General features: G+C 44.3%; 1 protein-coding gene across 1 annotated transcript in view; it reads right to left on the bottom strand.

The window, feature by feature from the left end:
* Positions 1-12686: 12686 nt before the first annotated feature.
* Positions 12687-17452, bottom strand: part of KIF13A (kinesin family member 13A) — a 245046-nt gene continuing 240280 nt past the window's right edge. The window contains 1 exon segment of the mRNA XM_062185408.1: positions 12687-17451. Within this exon segment, the coding sequence (XP_062041392.1) occupies positions 17368-17451 (84 nt within the window). The 3' untranslated portion in view covers positions 12687-17367.

Genomic DNA, 17452 nt, shown 5'->3' with positions numbered 1-17452 from the left:
ATGGAGGCCAAGAGAATGGTCATGGGTCTTACCCATTCTTTTCATTTTTTAATCCTGTCCTTATCATCCTGTAGTCCCCTGTCTATACCCTAAGAAGAAATCTCGAGACTAGCCACCAAACAAGACCATCCCAAGAGCAGAAATTCAATGTGTGTCAAACACAAAAATATTTCCCAGGATTGGTGCCATGGCATAGTGGGTAAAGCCGCTGCCTGCAGTGCCGGCATCCCATATGGGCACCGGTTAAAATCCCAGCTGATCCACTTCCAATCCAGCTTTCTGCTATGGCCTGGGAAAGCAGTAGAAGATGGCCCAAGTCCTTGGGCCCCTGCACCTGTGCGGGAGACCCTGAAGGAACTCCTGGCTCCTGGCTTCAGAATGGCCCAGCCCTGGCTGCTGCGGCCATTTGGGGAGTGAATCAGCAGATCGAAGCTCTCTTTCTCTCTCTCTCCTCTGCCTCTGCCTCTCTGCCTCTGCTTCTCTGTAACTCCGACTTTCAAATAAATAAATAAATATTTAAAAAACTAGTTATTTTTTTTTATTTTGACAGGCAGAGTGGACAGTGAGAGAGAGACAGAGAGAAAGGTCTTCCTTTGCCGTTGGTTCACCCTCCAATGGCCGCCGCGGTAGCGCGCTGTGGCCGGCACACCGCACTGATCCGATGGCAGGAGCCAGGTGCTTCTCCTGGTCTCCCATGGGGTGCAGGGCCCAAGGACTTGGGCCATCCTCCACTGCACTCCTGGGCCACAGCAGAGAGCTGGCCTGGAAGAGGGGCAACCGGGACAGGATCCGTGCCCCGACCGGGACTAGAACCCGGTGTGCCGGTGCCGCAAGGCGGAGGATTAGCCTAGTGAGCCACGGCGCCGGCCTGTTATTTAAAAATTATATTTCCCAGTGCTGCTTGCAGCTTATGGAAGAATCATTCACACACCCCAATTTTTTCAAGATTTGGGGCTCCTTCCAGAGGGAAGGATTAAAGCATTTAAGGTATATTCCCCAAGAAGATAATTTAAAAAGTAAAAACAATTTAGACTGTTTGCCTTGATTTAAATTCTGATTGGGACAGGTGCTGTGGCACAGCGGGTAAAGCCACCGCCTGCAGTGCCAGCATTCCATATGGGTGCTGGTTCGAGTCCCCGCTGCTCCATTTCCAATTCAGCTCTCCACTATGGCCTGGGAAAGCAGTGGAACATGGCCCAAGTCCTTGGGCCCCTGCACCCATGTGGGAGATCCAGAATAAGCTCCTGGTTCCTGGCTTTGGATCAGGCCAGCTTCGGCCATTGTGGCCATTTGGGGAGTGAACCAGTAGATGGGAGACCTCTCTCTCTCTCTCTCTCCACCTCTGCCTTTCTGTAACTGCCTTTCAAATAAATAAATAAATAAATCTTTTTTAAAAATTCTGATTAAGAGCGAGCCCTCTTAATTTATTTGGAGAGATCAGTTCACCTTTTTTTTTTTTTTTTAAAAAAAGAGGTTTATTTATTTGAAAGGCAGTTTTACAAAAAGGCAGAGATAGATAGGTAGAGAGGAAGAGGGAGAGGGAGAAGGACAGGGAGAGGGGGAGAGAGAGAGAGAGAGAGAGAGAGAGAGAGAGAGAGAGAGAGAAAGAGAGAGAGAATCTTCTATCCACTGGTTCACTCCCCAAATGGCCTCAACAGTCAGAGCTGGGCTTATCTAATGCCAGGATCCTGGAGCCTCACCTGGGTCTCCCACATGGGTGCAGGGGCCCAAACACTTGGGCCATCTTCCACTGCTTTCCCAGGTGCAATAGCAGGGAGCTGGATCAGAAGTGGAGCAGCTGGGACTCGAACTGACACCCATATGGGATGCCAGTGTTGCAGGCAGTGGCTTTACCCTCTATGCCACAGTGCTGGCCCCGAGTGCACCATTTTTTTTTAAAAGGCATTTCTTCTATCATTTGAGAGACAGAGAGAAAAAGAGAGAAAACGAAAGAGAAATCTTACATTTTTCTGGCTCAATTTCCAAATGCTTGCAACAGCTGGGGCTAGGCCAGGCCAAAACTGGGAGCCAGGAACTCATTCTGGATCTCCCAAATGGGTGGCAGGGACTTCCCTGCCTTGAGCCATCAGCTATACCTCCCACCGTGCATATTAGCAGGAAACTGGAACTAGGAGCCGAGGTAAGACTCAAACCCAGGTATTCCGCTATGGAATGCGGGCATCCCAAGCAGCATCTTAACCAACCACCCAGAGGTTCGCCCCTGTTTAAGGGATTCTGGCTGAGCAAAACATGCTAAGCTGGCAACATCATTGGCTTACTTTATTCTACAGTGAGGTCAGGAGTGTTGAGATAAATTGGATTCTTAAAGGATTGCCTCCTAGATAGTAATGGAAGACACACTAACTGAAAATCATTCACAAGTAATGATAGGGAGCACTCACCCCTGGGATGGTAGTTGGTGTTTATAAAAGTCAGCTATGTGCATTGACTTGACTCAACAGAAAGTCATGTCCTATTGTGACATCAGAATACTACATGTTCAACAACACAGCAAAGGGCATAAAAACTTCAGCGCGAAAAGCAAGCTGAGCAGGGGCAGAAAATTGACTGAAGCCAAAACAGGTGCCAAGAATGACTTCCTGTTTTTTTGGAACTAGTGCTCTCACTCCAGGTTTAAGTTAAGGTGAAATACATCTTTTCCTTTCTTTTTTCTTTTAGGTTTATTTATTTGTTTTGAATACCAGAGTTACAGAGAGGCAGAGGCAGAGAGAAAGAGAGGTCTTCTGTCCACTGGTTCACTCCCCAAATGGCCACAATGGCTGGAGCTGAGCAGACCTGAAGCCAGGAATCTGAAGCTTCTTCTGGGTCTCCCACATGGTTACAGGAGCCCAAGGACTTGGGCCATCCTCCGCTGCTCTCCCGGGCACATTAGCAGGGAGCTGGATAGGAAATGGAGCATCCGGGACTCGAACCGACACCCATATGGGATGCTGGCACTGCAGGCAGCGGCTTTTACCTGCTACACCACAGGTAGCTATTTCTACTGCAGACCCAAGACCTTGTTCTCTGTATTGGTTTGTTCAGCTGGAAATTGGTTTATCCCGATTTTTATTAGTTCATCCATTTAATCTGAATATATACCTACTATATGATCCAGTCAACCCACTTCTGGGAATTTACCCAAACCAAAAGAAATCAGCATTTGAAAGAGTTATCTGCACCCCTATGTTCATTGCAGCACAATTCACAATAGCTAAGTTATGGTCAACCCAGATGTCCATCAATTGTTGACTGGATAAAGAAACTATGGCATATATACATTATGGAGTGCTACTCAGCTATATAAAAAAAATGAAATCCTGTTCTTTTTTTAAAAAAAGATTATTTGAAAGTCAGAGTTACACAGAGAGAGAAGGAGAGGCAGAGAGAGAGAGAGGTCTTCCATCTGCTGGTTCACTCCCCAGTTGGCTACAATGGACAGAGTTGTGCTGATCCGAAGCCAGGAGCCAGGAGTTTCCTCCGGGTCTTCCCATGCAGGTGCAGAGGCCCAAGGATTTGGGTCATCTTCTACTGCTTTCCCAGGCCATAGTAGAGAGTTGGATCGGAAGTGGAGCAGCCAGGTCTTGAAATAGTGCCCATATGGGATGTTGGCACTGCAGGCAGCAGCTTTACCTGCTACACCACAGCGCTGGCCCTGAAATCCTGTCTTTTGCAACAAAATGGACACAACTGGAAACTGTTATACTTAGTGAAATAAGCCAGTCCCGGAAAGACAGATATCATATGTTTTTCTTGAGCTGATGTAACTAGTAGAGTACCTGAAATGTAATGTATTGGAGTGAAATATACATTATGAGATTCAATGATTGCTTATAGCCCTTGTCTCTTCTGTTGAGGAACAGTGTATATAGGTGTGTTTTTCTTTTTTTCTTCATACTATGTTGAAATCTTTTATCTGTAGGGCTAACTATATGGTCATTAAGTAAACTGAAGATAGATTTTTGTAAAAATTGAGAGTGGGAATGGGAGAGGGAGGAGGAGGAAGGGTTGGAGCATGGGCAGGAGGGAGGGTAGGGGGGGAAGTGTCACTATGTTCCTAAATCTGTATATACAGAATACATGAAACTTGTATAACTTAAATAAAAATTTAAGATATGTGTTATTGAGTTATTATATTTTACATAGAAAATATAAGAAAATATTATATAAAATATTTTATATAATAAAATGCCCAGAAAGCTTTGGCTATGAGCTCAAAATCACAACTTGGTGACTTAATGACAGAAAGGACCTCTCCCGACTCAAATCCCGGTGTGTTTTGTACTACTTAGGGTATTGTTTTATTTGGTTTTCATTAAATTATGTTTTTAAAACATTATATTCTTGGGACCTGCGCTGTGGCATAGCAGGTGAGGCCACCTCCTGCAATGCCACTATCCCATATGGGTGCTGATTCCAGTCCTGGCTGCTCCACTTCTGATCCAGCTCCTTGCTAATGGCCTGGGAAAGGCAGCAGAATTTGGCCCAGATGCTTGGGAACCTGCCCCTGACCTGGGAGACCTGGATGAGCTCCTATCTACTGGTTGGCCCAACAGGCCATTGCAGCCATCTGGGGAGTGAAACAGTGGATGGAAGATTCTCTCTTTCTACCCAACACTGTCTCTTCATTACTGTCTGTAGCTCTTTCAAAAAAATTAATTAAAAAAAAAAAAAAAAAAGGATGGACAGCACCAGTATGACAGAGAAGTGGAAAGGACAAAGCAGAGCTGACGGGTATTGGAATTTTCTAATATGGCAGGCTTGACACTAGAGTTCCTATGATCTGTGACCTCCTCAAAGCTCTGAATGTTCAAGATTTATGCTGTGAAAGCGAACTTTAATGTATCTCCATGAGAACCTCATGCTTTGATCCACATGCTGAAGGTCACATAAAATTCAAAGCCCTCCTGTATTCCACCATGCTTCCAATTATTTGCACTTGGCTTTCAAGGGTTCCTAGGGTTTGAGGTGGAAGTGAAGGATAGAACGAGTTGAGTCAAGGGCTCCTGTTCAATACAGAAGATTAATCATACACTTGCACTCCTCCTTCCCCAAGCACATCATATGTGGTGGTACGAGGATTAAAAGACATGAAATCACTGAGGAGAAGGAAAGGAAAGACTGACTACAGTGGACAAAAGATTTTTCTCCCAGCTGTGTGAGAGGGAAAGCAACTAGAAAAGAGCAAAAGGACAACCTGAGGAGCAGGAGAGAACATTTGGACAACACATGAGCACAAGGAGCTCCCTGTATTGAGGAAAGCTGGAGGGTGGCCCCGGGAGGGGAGCAGGGAGTGGGGTGCAGAGCCTGGGGACACACCTGTGGATTCCCAGTTGTCACCTACCTTGGGCAGCTGGGAAGGGGACTCTCCTGCAGCTCAGGAGGAGTTCAGAGGTTTATTCTGCAGAGAATGGAAACTGTGAGGCCTGGTTCTCTCACTTGGCACAGTGAGTGAGCGCACGGAAATCAGTGTACACCTTGGAACTGAATATGGGGGAACTCAGCCCTCCTCCCCGCCCCCCACCACTACTTTATGTTCAGAACGTCACTGCTTCCTGCACCTGCTTCTCCCTACGTTCATGTCACCAGCAGAGTCTTTGAGAAAAAATACCTGGGGAGGAGAATGGTGTCTGCTACCTACTTGTATTGTGATTATGGATTTATTTAGATTTGTTTTTACATTTGCATTTGGTTCATTCTGCTCTTCCTCTTTTTCTCTGTCCTGCTTTCCCCCCTCCATTCTTGTCTTCTGATAGATTGTTCTGTTATCTGGATTTCTCACCCCTCACATTCATTTAGAATCTAATGCATTATATTTCTTCTTTTAAATTGTTTAGTAACTAATTTTAAATTTAAACATGGAGCCGGTATCGTGGTATAGTGAGTAAAGCCGCTGCCTGCATTGCAGGCATCCCATATGGGTGCCAGTTCATGTCCTGGTTGCTCCACTCCCAATCCAGGTCCCTGTTAATGGCCTGGGAGAAGCAGCAGAAGATGGTCCAAGTGTTTGGGCCCCTGCCACCCTCATAGGAGACCTGGATGAAGCTCCTAGCTTCAACCTGGCTAAGCCCTGGTCATTGAAGCCACTTGGGGAGTGAACCAGAAGATGGAAGCTCTCTCTCTCTTTCAAATAAATAAATCTTTTAAAAAATATAAACATTAATTGCCTTAAATTGGTATCTCTAGCCTCCTCCAAAATGATACAAGCCCTCCAGTATGTCTTTGTCGTGTCCCTTTTCCTCTTTCTGTTGGCCTTATCTTAGTTTTACTTCACTTTTAAACTCCCACACAAGTTTTATTTTGTGGATGCTTGTTTCAATTTACCCATGTATTGACCAAGTACTCTTTCTTGATGCTCACTGCTTCCTTCTGAATTTAATTTCCTTCTTCCTGAAATATTTCCTTATATAATTCTTTAGTGGAATCATCTACATAGGTGGTAAGTTCTTTTTTCAAAATTTGTGAGTGAGTGAGTGGGTGTGTGTGTGTGTGTGTATGTGTTTAATCAAATGGTTCTTAGTAGTCCTGCTTCCATGAGGGACTGAGACTAAGGGAGATGGGAAGACAGCCAGCTGGCGTCAGGAGGGGTCATCCCCACCACATCCCACTTATACACAGAACTAGGCACACAAGCAGAGTCGCTACTATGGTTGGAAATTGGCATCATGGGAAAGGGGAACAGATGGAGGAGTTAGGGTGTCATTAAAAAGATATAGGTTCCCCACCCACCCACCCAAACTGGAGAGAAGTTGGCCTACTTCAACTCAAGGGAAATTAGAAGGTCAAAAGTGGTTTGGAAAGGCCAGAACCACCAGGGATGGGGGGGCGGGGGAGATGGCCAAGTGGTGGAGGGGGCTGAAGGGATTGTCCCAGCCCTACTGTGATCTTCTAGCTCCACTGGTCTGGCAGGAAGGCAGGGTAGCCTCTAACACAAGGGCAGGTCTGGGGCTGCCAGGTGCTCCAGGCAGGGTGCTGCAGGGGCTCAAAGCTTTCCCTCCTGGGAGCTCACCCACATCACCTGCCAGGATCCCCTGGGCCTTCCCCAGGGTGCTGTTCTTCTTGATCTCACTCAGGCACAGTGTTCTACACCTGTGCACCTTCATGTCATGGAACTACTTGTAATACCATCAGGGGCAGCCCCAAGGCCATAGTTGCAGAAGTGAACGGCATTTGGCAAGGAAGAGCCAGGAAGCTGAGAGTTGCTGCAGCTGCTGCTGGGATCTAACTGAGCCTCTAAGTGGTAAATTCTTCCAATCTTTGCCTAAATCGTTATTTGCCTTCATCCTTGAATTGTTAAACAATGAGAAACTGCAGGTTTCCATTGTCTTCTGAGTCCCACTGGTGTGTTTGAGAAGCCTGCTGTTAATCTAATTGTCATTAATTTGTAGCTAACATCTGTTCTGAATGTTATTTTATTTATCTTTGGTGTCCTGAAATTTCATGTAATATGTCTATGCCTAATTATTTTTTCAAGATTTATTTATTTGAAAGGGAGGGAGGGAGGGAGGGAGGGAGAGAGAGAGAGAGAGAGAGAGAGAGAGAGAGAGGATGAATCTTCCATCCACTGGTTCACTACCCAAATGTGTACAAGAGCTGGAGTCTGAACCAGGCTGAATCCAGAAACCAAGAACTCAATCCTGGTCTCCGACATGGGTGGCAGGGGCCCAAGTACTTGGGCCATCTTCTGCTACTTTCCCAGGCACATTAGCAAGAAGCTGAATTACAAGCAGAGCAGCTGGGACTCGAACTGAGAAACTCCAACATGAGATGCTGGCATTGCAAACAGTGCCTCAATCTGCTGTGCCACAGGTACTGGCCCTCTAGATATTGATTTGAAATAATATTAATAATTAATCCAGAATGCCCATGTTTCCCATGGTTTTCATAGTATATCATTTGGCATTTACCAAAATTGACAATCCCCTTTATTTCTTATGTAGTGCTACAAATACTGTCTAAAAGCTGGCCTCAGTGGGCTTCATCTTTCTGTCTCAACTAACTCATTAAAACAACTTCTGAGCAGAGACAGCAGTCCTTTCACTTTACTCACATCAAGTAAGTGAGTGTTAAAGAAATCTTTACTTATTCTAGAGACAGAAAGACATATAGGGAACACTTCCATTCTGGTTCACTCCCCTATTTCCCGTAACAGCTGGGCCTGGGCCAGGGTTGAAGTCAGGAGCTGGGGACTCAATCCAGGTCTCCGAGGTGGATAGCAGGAACCTAATTACCGAAGCCATCATCACTGCCTCCCAGGGTCTGCACTGGTGGGAATCAGAGCTGAGAATCAACCCCAGGTAGTCTGACGCGGAATGTGGGCATCTTAACCACTAGCATAAATGCTCACCTAAGAGGCATTTTTAAATTTAGAATCATTCATTTGGGGTGGGATTTCAGAATGTTTCTGCACCAAAATAATCTTTTAATTCCATGTTCATGACTTTTTTGAAGTCCACTCATATATATATGTACATATAATTATATACACACGCACACACACATATATGATTAAAATTCATAGTCACGCATGTTTAGAATTCCTCAGTGTTCACCTACTTTCCATTTCTGTCGCAGGATCCCATCCTGGATATCACGTTACAATGGCTGCATGAAATGTAGAGACTTTCAGGCACCTATTGGCTGTGATAGTATCTCAGACGTTTCCTGTTTTGTCGTCTTTGACAGTTGTGGGAGTATTTTTTTAAAAATATTTGCTTATTTTATTTGAAAGTCACAGTTAGAGAGGCAGACACACACACACACACACAGTGAGGGTGGGGTGAGGGAAGAGATCTTCTGTCCACTGATTTAGTCCCCAGATGGCCACAAAGGTCAGCACTGGGCCAGGCTGAAGCCAGGAGCCAGGAGCTTCTTCTGGGTCTCCCATGTGGGTGACAGGGCCTCAAGCACTTGGGCCACCTTGTGCATCAGCAGGGAGCTGGGTGGGAAGTGGAGAAGTCAGGACTTGAACTGGGACTCATAGGATGCCAGCATTGCAGGCAGAAGCTTAACCCACTGAATCACAGTGTCAGCCCCTGGCTTTGATTTTGACCCTGCTCTTTATGAAGCTATGAAGTAAAAAACTGGATTCCTATATTCCCTGAGGGGTTCCAGTTAGCTTAGTTTTACCCTATGGCTTCACAGCTTCTAACCAGTCATGGTGGTTTAGAAATGTCTACAGACCCTGTGACAGCCAGCTTTTCAAAGGGAACAGCCTAACTCCCCTTGCCTTTCATGGAGGATTGACCTTCACACCTCACTTCTATTGAACAAAATCTGATGGGAGTGACCACGTGTGACTTCCAAGACTGGGCCATAGAGAGACACGTGGCTACTGTTTGTTCTTTTGGATGAACACACTGGAACAGACAGCACCATGCGGTGAGAACACCAGAGGCCTGCCTGGCGAGGAGGTACCAGCACACCAGCTGTGTAAGTGAACCACCCTCATGGAGAATCCATCTGGCCCCCGCAAAGCCTTCAGCTGACTACAGGTCTGGCTGACCTCTGCCTGCAACCTCCTGAGAGATCAGAGACTAAGCCTGAATTCAACTCCTCCAAACTGATCTTCTCTTCCAAAAACTCAAATGTCAACTTGCCTGTTTCTTGGTACAACATTGTTCTATTAATCAGCTTCTCAATGTCTTCATATCCAGGGACCCTCAAGGACTCAAGCCCTGAGAAACCCACTGAAAGTTCCAAGTTGGCCAGCTGGATTCAGATTACAAAAACTGAGGCACTGAAGCACCTTCTTCAGCTCATCTTAGAGGAGTGCAGAGACCCAGGCACCCAGGGAGCCTCCCAGAGGGAAAAACAACCGTTGCCTCCTAGGGTGTGCATTAGCAGGAAGCTGGAGGCAGGAATCGAATCCAGGTAATACAATAGGGAATGTGGGTGTCTTTACAGTCAGGTTAAATGCCTGCTTCTGGGATATGCTCTTTTGCTGTTGTTGCTGTTTTAACTTGGGAGGTGGGCCAAACAGTGCAGAAGAGCAGGTATGCTGGTGTTACTATAGGAAGTTCAAGGCTGAATACGGAAAGTTTTCTGTATGATTGTGTGCCAGCAGCAAACTTTTCTCTTTTTAGTTGTTGGTCCAGGAAAAAAGCAAACACGAAGTTTATTCAATTACAGCTTCTTCCAAGACTTTTTCTTCCCCCGCTCAAAAATAAAAAAAACAAAAACCTTTTATTTAAGGTATACAGACTTGATGCAATTCATAAATACAACTTTAGGAACATAGTGATTTCCCCCATCATACCTGCACCACCATCCTTCTTCCTCCTCCCTCTCGTATTCCCATTATTTTTTACCAAGATCTATTTTCAACTAACTTTATACACATAAGATTAACTCTATGCTAAGTAAAGATTTCAACAAATATTATGAAAAAAATACTGTTCTTCAACAGTCAAGGGCTGTTCAAAATCAATACATCTCAAAATGTCAATTTTACTTAAATAGATTAACTTTTAGGTGCTCAAGTCAGGGAGAACATATGGTATTTGTCATCCTTCTCCATTTTAAAAAGATTTATTCACTTATTTGAAAGGCAGAGAGAGAAAGAGAGGTCTTCCATCCACTGGTTCACTCCCCAGATGGCTGCAATGGCCGGCGCTGGGCCAGTCTGAAGCCAGGAGCTTCTTCCAGGTCTCCCACACGGGTACAGGGGCCCAAGAACTTGGGCCATCTTCTACTGCTTTCTCAGGCCATAGCAGAGAGCTGGGTTGGCAGTGGAGCAGCCGGGACTTCACCTGGTGGCTTCACTGGCTATGCCACAGCGCCAGTCCCAGTATTTGTCCTTTGGGGACTGGCTTATTTTTACTAAGTGTGATGTTTTCCAGTTTCATCCATTTGTTGCAAGCAGGATTTTATTTTTTAATCACTGTGTAGTATTTTATGGTGTACATATACCATAATTTCTTTATCCAGCCTTCAGCTGATGGACATTTGTGTTGATTCCATGTCTTAGCTATTGTGAATTGAGCTGCAATGAACATGGGGTACTCATAACTCTTTCAGATGCGATTTCATTTCCCTTGGAGAGAGATGGCTGGATCATATGGTAGGTCTATATTCAGATTTCTGAGGTTTCTCCATACTGTCTGCCACAGTGACTGTACCAGTTTACATTCCCACCAACAGTGGATTAGGGTACCTTTTCCCCCACATCCTCGCCAGCATTTGTCGCTTGTTGATTTCTGTTTGCAAGCCATTCTAACTGGGGTGAAGTGAAACCTCATTGTGGTTTTGATTTGCATTTCCCTGAGAGCTAGTGATCCTAAGCATTTTTTCATGCGTCTGTTGGCCATTTGGATTTCCTCTTTTGAAAAATATTGTTTAAGTCCTTTGCCCATTTCTTAACTGGGTTTTTGTTTTGTTGAGTTTCTTGATCTCTTTATATTTTCTTGTTATTAATCCTTTATCAGTTGCATAGTTTGCCTCTTCACTTTGCTGAGTGTTTCTTTTGTAGTGCAGAAGCTTCTCAATTTAATGTAATCCCATTTGTTAATTTTAGCTTTGATTGTCTGTGCCTCTGGAGTATTTTCCAAGAATTCTTTGCCTATGCCAATGTCTTTCAGGGTTTTCCCAATGTTCTCTAACAGTTTAATGGTATCGGGTCATAGACTTAGGTCTTTGATCCATTTTGAGTGGATTTTTGTACCAGATATAAGTTAGGGGTCTTGCCTCATATTTCTGCACGTGGAGATCCAGTTTTCCCAGCACCATTTGTTGAAGAGACTGTCCTTGCTGCAGGGATTGATTTTAGCTCCTATATCAAAGACAAGTTGGTTGTAGAAGTTTGGATTGATTTCTGTTTGTGTTCTGTTCCATTGGTCTATCCATCTGTTTCTGTACCAGTACCAGGCTGTTTTGATGCCAAATGCCCTGTAGTATGTCCTGAAATCTGCTATTGTGATGCCTCCGGCTTTGTTTTTGTTGTATAAGATTGCATCAGCTATTTGGAGTTCAATAGTTGTTCACTATACAAACAGAAACTTTAAAGTTAAACTTAATCATTATTTATTATTAATTGTTAATTATTAGTTGCCTTTTCCTCCCAACATTCTTGTAAAGCTTGAGTATTGTAATTTTAAAATTATCTATTGGATGGACTCCTAAAATTTGGTAGAAGATACTATTTTGCCCTTACCTAATGCTTAAAGGTATATTTTGTAGCTATTTGTTGGTGCCATAGAAACACATGGCTATATTTTTGGTATGAGAAAATGACTATATCCAAATGACTATAAACAAGTGTGATGACATGGGAAATACTGTACTTTGGGAATTAACTGTTAAACTCAAGCCCATATTTATCCACCCAATAAATTATGTCCTAAAGCCAGTTTGTTCTCTCATAGTCATATGACAATGTCAGCACTCAGCACAGGAAATGATGATTTTTTTTTTTTCTGGACTGTATTTTTTTAGTTGTAATTATTCCTTTAAAAATCAAATAGCTTTTTTGCCTCTTCATACTTTAAAATTCAAAATACGTTTTGGGATGACTCAATGCTACCCACCTCCTTCCTGCCCACCCCCTTCCATAAGTTGACTCAAAGCATTCTTCTGTTCAGAATTAGACCTCATTCTTAATAAGTTCAGAAAGGTTGAGATTTTCCTGAAAAGACTGTAGTAATATTGTTTTTTTAATTTTTTTTATTTTTTAAAAAATTTTTGCCAGGCAGAGTTAGACAGTGAGAGAGCAAGAGAGTTATAGACAGCAGAAGATGGCCCAAGAGTTTGGGCCTCAACAAAGCTCCTGTCTTCAGTCTGGCCCAGCCCAGGCCATTATGGTAGTTTGGGGGAATGAACCAGTGGATGGTAGCTCTCTCTCTATACTTATCTCTCCCTCTCTGTAACATGACTTTAAAATAAATAAATCTTAAAAAAAAAAAAAAAAAACTTTCACAGTGAGCTACCTTTCCCCACTCTTCCACAGGTGGTAGGTCATTGGTACTTACCATAAAGAGTCACTTAACCACCGAGAACACATTGTACCTGTTCCAGCATACAACCCCGCCCACCCCCGCTGCCACGGCATGCTGGCCAGTTAGGAGCTTGTGATACTCAGTTGCGAGACTTCTGTTCTATGCAGGTTGTCACTCCAAGAGGCCCCCAGACACATCACCAGGTGCAACACAGAGGGGACAGACGAAGCGTGGGCTAAATCCTGGCTGTGCCACTGTTCTGTCAGGCACTAACCTCTCTGCCTGTTTTCCATCTGTCAATGCTTAATAACAACAGTATTAATGACACCTGGTGATGTGAGAATTAAATGACATAATAAACAGCAAATGTGGGACAGTAACTACACAGTAAACCCTCAGTAAAGGTTAGCTGACATTACCTTTTGACATGATGGGGACATGCACACATGCAAGCATGGTAAATGAGACCTGGAGCTAATGGCAGGGTTATTAAAGACAAACAGTGGATGTTTTAAAATCTGAATTAGACATTCTGTATTCTAAACACACACACACACACTCAAACAAATCAGTACCAATTAAATACAATAACGTTGAAAGGGATATAAATTACAGTTTTTCTTTTTTTTTTTTTTAACAGACAATAGTAAAATACTACAGTCAGCTCACTATATACAAAATCCATGAACAGCAGCTTTTCATTAAAGTCTCCAATATCTTACTCATTTACCAATGCTAAGAACTTGAAGAAAAAAGGTACAGCAAGCTGTACGTATTCTTTCGTCCTGGTGCTCACAACACATTTAGAGCTACACATCCAGACCAACTGGACAGGCATCTACAGAGTAGGTACAGAAAGGACTTCTGTGAAAATGTCCACACGCATAATCCTTCAGCGTCTGCATCTGTGAGTCAGCAGGATCATCTGTATTCAAGCATCTCCTGCAAACACTGCGAAGCATGAGCCAGTGGGTTTTATAGCTCAGTCCATCTCTTTAGCATTTTCCAGAGCCAAGCAAAATAACAACAGCAAAACCACACCACAACAAACCTACCAATCCAAAACGAAACCACAAAAAACAACACCCAAAATCAGGAGCCCCTCCCTGGACCCCTCCCCACTACTATGTGTTCTTACAGTAATACTGCTGTCTGCGCTGCCCTGCCCACTGGGCCGGACCAGGTGTAGGAAAGGCTGGAGTGCAAGCCCTTGCACCGCCAGCGGTTATTATGCAGTGTCAGAAGGCAGGTGATGGGCCCGGTGGAAGACCAGAGGATAAGAGCTATGAGATTTCTCAGTGCGCTTAGGAAACAGAAGACAAAGAACAGCAGCACGTGGCTTGGTGGCCAAGGGAAAAGTGGCACCAAACTTGCAGTCAAACACATATGTTCACAGAAGACCAGAGTGGACAGTGGAAATGTTCAGTCTTATGTAAGTTCTTTGGTTATAAAGAACAGCATCTGTAATCTTTTCTGCAAGGAGGGATTTGCAACCTCAGTCTTAGGCAATAAAATATTTTTCATCTACTCGTATATAAGAGATGCCCAAGAGGCTTTGTAACAAAGACCAGTACCTAATGATTTTCTACAAATCACCTTTATCTGCATTTTAGTGTGCAGCCTTGTCTGTCTCCAGACACACTATAGATACACATTTCATATACATAATATATATTATTTATAAAAACAATCAATTAGAGTATGACTCCAGATTCTACAGTAAGAATGGATTAAAACTGTACAAGAATACAGTTTCTTGGAATCTGTAGAGGTTTCTACACAGTAGGGGTGTGTAGTAAGTGCAAACACAAATACTGTCACTTAGTTCATCCAGGACTTTCAGTCTCTTGCTTTCTGGAAAACAAAGTGCTGCTTCTCCCATTTGGGAGGTGGAAAGAGGTGGCCCAGGAGGTGCACAGCTTCTTGGCCGGTGCTGGTTTGAGGTCAGGCTGGGCCGCAGCATGTTTGAAAGATGGGGCGGGTGCTTTCCCAAGGCGACCAGGCGAACAAAGACACCAAGCTGTGGCCCGTGGAGGAGGCCGTGTGTGCACCTTTCACCGTGCAGTCGTGTCTCCCTGGAACGCAGAGGCTGGTGAGTCCAAGGTTCTTGTTCCCACCTCCCCACCCCATCCACAGGGCCCACCCATGAAAGGGGCAAGGAGTTCTTCCCAAAGGGACCCACAGGATTGGGTTTTATCATGGAACCCAGTTCTGGAATCCACAAAACACAGTTTCCAGGAAAAGTCATGACAGCGACACTCAAGTTTAAAAAAAAAAAAAAGAAGCCATTTCTTGAGTCACACTCTACATCACTTCAGTGTTAGAACAAAAGTCAAACTTTAGTCTGAATTATTAAACAACTCATTAAAAGCAACATAACAAAAATACCGAAGTAATTTTTAAAAAGGAAAAATCGCCATAATCTTACCATTCTGATATAACAAACATTTTCATAAATTCTACTTTTAAATCAAGATCTTTGGCAGGGACTCAGCATTCTGGAAACTTCTGAGAGCTGAATTGCTCCTGTTTGTTAGCTTCTAAATCCAGACAATGAAACAAGAGAGGGCCGTAGCCCCTCTTCTCTCTTCTCTGGCCCTGTTTCTCTTTCACACCTTACTGCCCATTGCTTTACCACTGGGGGTTTGTGAAAACCTTATTTCCTCTGTGCCATCCTATTTGAGGCAAAATCTTATGGAGGACAGCGGTGACTCCTAGGGGCTGCAAGTTTTAAGAGGCAGCTTCTCAGGCAGCTCCCAGTGGGTCTGTTGCACATTTAGGTTTGGAAAAGTAAACTGAATTCTTAGGGTGAAGAAGTAAGAGGCTTTGACCTTGGCTTTCTCTAAGAATCACTGAAAAGCTGATGCAGGGCCAACCATGCAGATTGTATTTAAGGATTAGGGGGAAGGAAGTTGAAGACTTTTTAGCGAATACATGTTTTGCTTACAAGAATAAATGCAAGCAAAGAGTGACTTCTTCAGATGGGAAAGAAGTCTTTTCCTAGTCAGAGATCACGGTGTTTGGCATGGCAGTTTTTTTTTCTTATGTGCATGCTATATAAATGATGAGACCACATGCTGAAATTCCAAGGGTTAGTACCGAAAGCAGCAGGGAGAGCTTGGTGGGAAGCTGCCCTGGCAAAACTCCTCAGCAGAGGAATGGATGGAGCGTCACTGTGGTTACCTTACCCTTCACTACGCTGCTTTCTACTCTGCCAGCTCTTTGCCTTGCTGACCCTGGCTCTCGCCAATCTCCTAACACAGGTGTGGGACCAAAAAAGTGAATGCGAATGGGAATAAGTGGTGAAACTGATGTAGGCAGGCAGACAGGCTACAACTGATTAGATTTGTGAGCTGGGAAGACCACACCCTCACCATGCCCCTGTGGATCTCATGCCCCTCCCTGATCACACCTGTATGCCCCCCTGCCAATCAGACTAATTAACCACTCCCCTTCGGAAATGGATAAACGGCCTGGAGCACGGGGCATGCGGCCTTCTCCTGCTAAGCTGCTTGTGGCTGCTCATAACCAAACGCTCGCTGCATGTGGCTCCTGGCCTGCTGTCTGCTCAGTATGGACCCCAACTTAATTTCTGGACTTCTCTTTCTCCCTAAAGCCCTTACTCCCCTATGCATTTCTCTCACTAAATACAAAGCTTAAAAAAACTTACCATGCTGCCTGGTCTATTTGAGCCTGTATTTAGAATTCTCTGAATTTGTGGCAAGAGCCCACATAGCTTATTAATTTTGGAAATATTGACAAGCAAACCGGTTTCAGAACTTAGGAACAGAATACTCAGAGGTGCGCAACCTTACTTATACAAGAAAGTGCTACTTTCCTTAGGAAATTAGCAGAAATCCACTTTGTTCCAATACGAAAATTAATGAACATTATAAACCAACCCAACCTCCAAAGCTAAAGCCTCAGTTGCTCAGGGAATTAGTCTATAGTCCCCCTCCTGGCCTAGCAGTTTTCCTTGATGGGCACCACATTGCTCTCTTTATTAGCTGGGTGCTACACAAACTCCCTCACACTTACACATCTCTGAAACTGGGCTGTGCCTTACAATGGCTGATAGGATATGGCTTAATTGGCAGTGATTTTTGCTTCTTACCGATAAATAAAATGATGGAGCATCTAATAAAGGAATCACTGGATTTAATGAAATATGGTCAATGTTACCAGATCACTTTGGGGTAGCTAGGAACTAAATCTCAGGGAATGAATAAGAGACTGACCCTTATTCACCTGAACACTTAACACCAGCCCATAAGCCAGCTAAAATATCCAACGGTCTTATAGACTTTACGGCTCCCACTCTGGTCCCAAAGCAGAGCTGCGCTCCCACAAGGAGTCAGCAGGGCAGGAAGCGAGCTTGCCCCCCAGGGGGCCCACCATCCCGGTGGGAACCTCTGAATGACTCCTTCCCGCTAAGTCACTGGTGAAGCACCTCTGGGGCTGGGGGTACAGTGACATGTGCTCCCTGATAGCACAGAACCCAAGGGGCTGCCTCTGGAGTT

This window comes from Lepus europaeus, chromosome 3, assembly GCF_033115175.1.
Source record: "Lepus europaeus isolate LE1 chromosome 3, mLepTim1.pri, whole genome shotgun sequence".
NCBI classification, from domain to species: Eukaryota; Metazoa; Chordata; class Mammalia; order Lagomorpha; family Leporidae; genus Lepus; species Lepus europaeus.
The sequence above is the reverse complement of the archived record's forward strand: the minus strand, read 5'-3'. Positions and strand labels throughout refer to the sequence as shown.